Raw genomic sequence first — 6,000 nt, forward strand, 5'->3', positions numbered from 1 at the left:
ATTCCCTCACCTCCACTGCCAATCCTTGAATGAGGTCTGGAAAGGGATGGTTCCTGGCTTCCGCCCTTCTGGTCACTCAGCTGCATTTCATGCACCTGAGCTGCCCTGGGTTGGCCCTGCCTTCCACCAGGTGCTCAATCACTGCTTCAAGCTGTGACTTTGCATTTCAATATCTCATGACATATCTCATACAGTATCTCATGACACTGGCCATGCTATCTTCTCTTTGCCTTTCGTCTCTAATGCCTCCACAGACACCAGCTGAGCAGCAATTTCCCCCCAGCATTCTTAACTTACTGCCTCTGATAGGACATGCCAATGAAGGCAGCAGCTTTCAGCACCTATCTGGTCAAAACCTGCCTTTGTGCAGCTTTTTGCTTGGGAGGAAGCATGTCTCCTTGACCTCCTTTCAGACTGGATTAAAACTTCCTTTTGTCCACGTGCCTCATAAAGCCTGACAGAAAGCAGATTTCCCCAGGCTCATCCTCCTGCTTTTCATGATGATGAAAGAGAGCTTTTTATTCCCAGCTCTGTCTGCTGGGGTTATGGGCTGTCTTATGTCAGATGCTGAAAATTGATACGTGGTTCCACTAGATCTTGACCCATGCAAGATATACAGAAACAAATCTAACAACAACAACAGCAAAAAAGACGTTGTTGAGTGTGTGCCAATATTACACAAAAATAAACAAATATGAGGGAAGTGAAGAGTGATGTATCTGAAGAGTTTCAACAAACTTGGCGAAAGAAACAGACAAGGAAGGAAATCATGACGTATTTTGGATTGCCCAGAAATCAGGCAATAGAAGACCTGTGGAATGTGAAAAAGTTCACTAAAAACCATTCTGAGCTCTGCCATACAAATGAACACCACTCCTTTATTTTCCAGTAGCAATCAGAATTGTGCTATAAACAGAAGACGAATCACCAGCACAAGTATAATTGTCTAAGTCAAATTTGTTTCCTAGGAAGAATTTTTGCCAATGTTTGGTACATCCCCCTGTTCTCCACTCCCTGTGAGCCTGATAGATGGTCTCAAAGAAAGCTCTGTAGATGGTATTTTGGAAAGCATGGTATAATCTTAGACTTGAACAGATATATGGAATAGGATGTCTTTAGCATTATCTTTCTAAAATCATTTCATAGCTATGCTGAAAAGCAACAAAAGTATAAAGGAATATTTAATTACAGAGATAACTGTGGCAAATTCAAGCACAATAGGAGTGAGAGTGGGAACTGATCGAGAGCAATATGCAGCATTTAAGCATTTATAAGCCGTGTTCACAGGCACCTCAGCCCCATAAACCTCTCTGAGGTTAAATTTTGGCCCATGGGCAGACAGAGTTGGTGGGGATTTACCACCCAGGTGGTGGCTGAGATGGCATTTATTAAATTCTATTGAAAAACTCATAAAAGAAAAACACTGATGTTAATGAGACTCTTTCCACTGATTTGAATGGGCTTTGGATCGAGGCCTAAAAAAGCAAAGGTGGAATTAGAAAACTGAAATATGTATATACAGAAACCTGTCAATCCAACTGCTTACCTTCCAGGGATGGCCTAGTACCATTTCATTTAAGAGTCATCTACAGGGCAAGAAAGCAGGCTGATGTTACTTTATCTGAATCACGTATTTTGCAAATATTGGTTCTTAACTATATTTTAAAAACAAAAACAAAAACAAAACACAGACATTGCAACCCCACTGACATCCATAGAATTCTTCCCACCATAACATTTCACAGATTGAAATGTTTGTATTCTCACACTCTTAGTAATTAGCTGAAATAAGCTGAGCCTGTGTTATCTGCTACGAGCTGCATCCTTCAGCCTGCTATGTTTGATTTCAGCTTTGATTCCAAGCCTGGGCTGATCAGTACCAGCTGCTCAGCCAAAGGGCAGATCACACGTCCCCAGCCCTCTGCCTCCTTCATCCCAGCTCCAAGCCAGCCTATTGTTTGTTACAAATAATTAATTCCACATGTCCCAGCTCCCAGTGAGCCTCACAAAAAGCAGATTTTTTGTGTTTATTGCATGTCCAATAAATTAATTCCAGTTCTGGATGCACGTATAAACATATGGATGTATACGCATATATACGACATGTACACATATTCACACAGCCAGACTTGTAGCTGCTGTTCATAGCTGTTCAGTTATCACCATAAATATTTCTATTTGTCTTTCTCAAGGGCTGAATGTGAGAAATTACAGGCAGGTTTTCTTATTTAGTCCCTTCTGCATGGTTCCAGATGTACACGTATTCACTTCCAACAGATACCCAATGACATGGCATGGGGCTTTGGTGTCCCTGCACTGCCTGGACCTGTACATATACTCTTTGCCCATGCCAGACTACTGTGTGGTGTCCTTGCTTGTCTTTGGGAGAGGGAAAAGGAAAGAATTCTGATACTGCAGCCAGAATTTTTATTACTCTCTTCAGATAAAGTTGCCTGAAACTTCCTTTTGAATATGACTCTTGTCATATATGTGTATATATGACTGTTATATATATATAACCCTAACATATATAATATAACAGTCATATATGACTGTTGCTTCTTCAACAAATGGTAGCCGTACTCTTTGCTGAGTGCCTGAATAGGTTTTATTAGGGCTATTTCAGTTAAAATAGCTCAGCTGCTCCTGAGGAAATGCACTGCATTTCACTATACTGTAGCAGGTCTAATAACCAACTTGTTGAGTTGGTGTCAAGGCTCCATGTGCTGGAGCAAAAGTTTGGTGGAGGGGATCTGTTGTATGTGGTACCTATGCAAAAGCTCACAGGCTCTAAAACATCTTCCTGTAGGTGGGAGCTGTGTCAAAAAGAGCACACGGCTGCTGTGGCAGCAGCAGCAACTGAGCTGATCCCAGCAATTTGGTGGCACATCATGAGTTTCTTTCATACTTGGCCTTGTGCCCATCTATGCTGAGATAGAGGAGGAGGCTGAGTTCAGCACATTGGGCTGAACATGGAAATAACATCTCCCTGAACTCAGAGCCAGGTAGGGTGGAAAGCAAAAAGCGGATAATAAGAGATTAATCCAGCATGAATCCAGTGGTCAGTGCACAACAGGGTGTATTCTCTGAGGGTTTATGGAAGGTTTGTTTAAATTTTCTTATTCCATCATTTCCTGTGTATAAAAGGAATATGATTCCATCTTGTTAGGAAGTGACCATATTCAGAATGCCTGTAAGACCTCAGTTTGCTCTCCCAGTGGATAGACTTGGAATTTTGTGTTGCTTTATCTACAATGCATTAAACACATCAGGTTGGGAAAGGAAGAGGGATGCACAATGAAGGAGGGTGATATTGGTACAGCTGCTGCTTCTCTGCACCTGCAAGGCGCTCAGCAAGGTGGATGCCTGTTTGTGCTGATGAATGAAAACTGCTCTCAGAGATTACAAGCCATCCTCATTGCTGCCACTGCATTTTCTGAAGTAGTTAAAGTGCCAGGGAAATTGGCAAAAAGCCAACAGGAAAGGCAAAAGCAGAGCTAAACTGCAGAATACTCCTCTACAGGTGGGAAACTGGTGCTGTCTCTACTCTTCTGAGGAAGAGCAATCCTGATACCTAAAGGCTTAAAAATCCACTGTTCCCCAGATTAGATAGAAAATAAGCAGTATTTGAGGCCAAAAAGCAGCTAGGCTATGATGGAGCCAACAGCATAGATGTCTCATGTCTCCATTCCCCCGTAAAGGCGCTTGTCCTGCTCTCATCTGTGATCTCTGGCTGCCTCACAAACAGCTTTGAGATTTCACAAATAATATTTCCTTATCACTATTCATTATTGTAAAGTCTTTGTGAATCAAAAACTAATTGATTTCTATCCACATTAACCTTCAATTGAAAATTCTGTATATTCTATTGGCTGGATACAACAAGGAAAAGCTAACGCCTATACAATTCTTGCCTCTCTGTTTTGCTGCTCTGCATGCAGCAGTGCCTCTGAGCTACCAACTTTATGCCCTGTGCTCTGGCTGTTGCCATGAAAAGTTTCTTCCTGAAGTAAAGGGGAGCTCAGTTCTTAGCAAGTGAGATTTGGTGGTGCAACTAGCTGTTAATGGGAATGACTGGCTGGTAACAGCTGACCCAGCTCCTATACATTTTAATAATGTTTGCATATTTTCAGCCAATCACATGCAGAAAACGCAAAGGAAATTGCCGGTGGTCTGTTTTTAATAAGGAATTTTAGTTGTCGCTTAATTTCTCTGCTTTACAGGCTGATAACAACATTGAGCTTCCGTGACTCGGTCTATTTCAGACAAAATCTATGTCTACATATCTTCCTCTGGAGAGCTTTAAAGCAAAAGCTCAAAGAAAGTCAAAACTGTAAACAAAATCAGCTCAGGAACTTCTCTTATATTCAAGAAACTGGGGACAGAGCAAGGTGTCAGCATTTACTGACAGCCCACGCTGCAGAATCTGTCCCTCCTCATTTACTCATAGAACTGCAGCTCTCACAACAATCCAGCTGTCAAGTGCAATTAAGAAGGAAAACCATCCTATCTAGAGTGCAAAATAATTAATGTTAGCAATCCGAAAAGTCTTCCCTTAACAAGGAAGGGATTAAAAAGCCTGTAAAAGTTCTGTAGAGCTGTTCAGCAGGATATTAAAAATAGTGCATTGCCAGCATCACCACCACAAGCATATTATTGTTATTAGTACCAAGACTGCCATTAGCGGGATATTCATTAATGTTAAAAGTCACAGTCAGTGTGAGATTCAGAGCCTCCGAGCTCTGGAGGAGGAGGTGAAAAGTTACCTGGTGGAGGTTCAAGAATGGCTTTTCCTTTTTTGCTGCTTTTCTTCGGTTTTAACTCTTTCCTGCTCGGTTTGAACCCTGGGTGCTCCTCTGGCGCTGAAGCACGGATAGTTCCTTCCTCTCCGGGTTGCTCCGTGAAAGAAAAATACTCTTCACCAGGGTATGGAAAGGAGTAATAGTGATCCCTGTTGCTAATCTCTTGCAGATAATAATCCTGTTCGTCCATGGGGACAGCCCAGGACAGACCCCCCAGCACGGCCAGCCCGAGGGCACAGAGAGCGGGGAACAGCTGAGAGGAGCATGAGCTTCTCTTCCTAAGGGCAATCATCAGTTTTTAGAGTTGAAGCAAAGCCCCCAGACTTTATTTGGCAGGAAGGGAAGCAGAGGGGGGATGAAGAAGCCTGTCTGCAGAAAGTTCCTCTGCTTGGGGCGAGTTTGCAGGAGCCGTGCAGCGCAGCGGGACAGGGCTGGGAGGGAGGGAGGGGGCAGGCGGGATGCATGTGATCACTGCGCTCGGCAGCCAGACAGACGGATGGATGGACACGCTGGAGAAGGCAGGACAGGATGCTGTCTTGGCAGGTGTGACCTCCAGCACGGCACACTTCCCTTTGCTGTTGTTGTTTTCTTTCTTCACAGCTCCGGAGAAAACCCCTTGCAGTTCCTTTAGTCGTCCCGCGTGCAGCTGATCCAAGGGAGCATTTATTCAAAGAACAGTGAAGTTGGCAGCAAGCCTTCACCTCCCAGCAAAAGAGTTTTTCCATCCCTGGGAGATGCTATGCAGGATGGGGTGGGCACTCTGAGCCCTGGGCAAATGCTGACATAGAATGGAACTGTGTCCCATCACCCTCATCCCGTGTGTGATGGATTATATACCTTTTTGCAATGTGTTTTCTTTTAGCATCCATCTCTAGAACAGATCGGAGCTTCCCTGGTTGCTCCAAACAATATAACACACGTAGCATGTGCCCAGCTATGGGCATCTCCTGGGGTGCAGGGAGACACGCCAGGAAGGACATGTTTCATCAGTAGCCCTTTTTCTTGCTCTTCTTGGCAAGATCCCAACTTCTGTTCTCCCTGAAACATCTTCCAAGCAGATTAGGATGCACTGTGCTGGCAGCTGCACACATGCAACCCAGTGTTGTTAATGGAATCAATTTGTCTGGGAATTAAATCTTATCTTTCATCTTCTTCATACCTCCAAAATACCATTCAGTGCTGAAGGAAATGTGCAGCA

The 6,000-nt window shown here is 43.6% G+C and overlaps 1 protein-coding gene across 1 annotated transcript in view; it reads right to left on the minus strand.

Annotated features, from left to right (window-relative positions):
- Positions 1 to 5,239, minus strand: part of CPXM2 (carboxypeptidase X, M14 family member 2) — a 64,903-nt gene extending 59,664 nt beyond the window's left edge. Inside the window, exon 1 of the mRNA XM_042863887.1 lies at positions 4,767 to 5,239. Coding sequence (XP_042719821.1) covers positions 4,767 to 5,094 — 328 coding nt within the window. The 5' untranslated portion in view covers positions 5,095 to 5,239. The remainder of the gene's footprint in view (positions 1 to 4,766) is intronic.
- Positions 5,240 to 6,000: the final 761 nt, after the last annotated feature.

This window comes from Lagopus leucura, unplaced genomic scaffold (assembly GCF_019238085.1).
Source record: "Lagopus leucura isolate 7727_CA_CO unplaced genomic scaffold, USGS_WTPT01 Super-Scaffold_741, whole genome shotgun sequence".
NCBI lineage: Eukaryota > Metazoa > Chordata > Aves > Galliformes > Phasianidae > Lagopus > Lagopus leucura.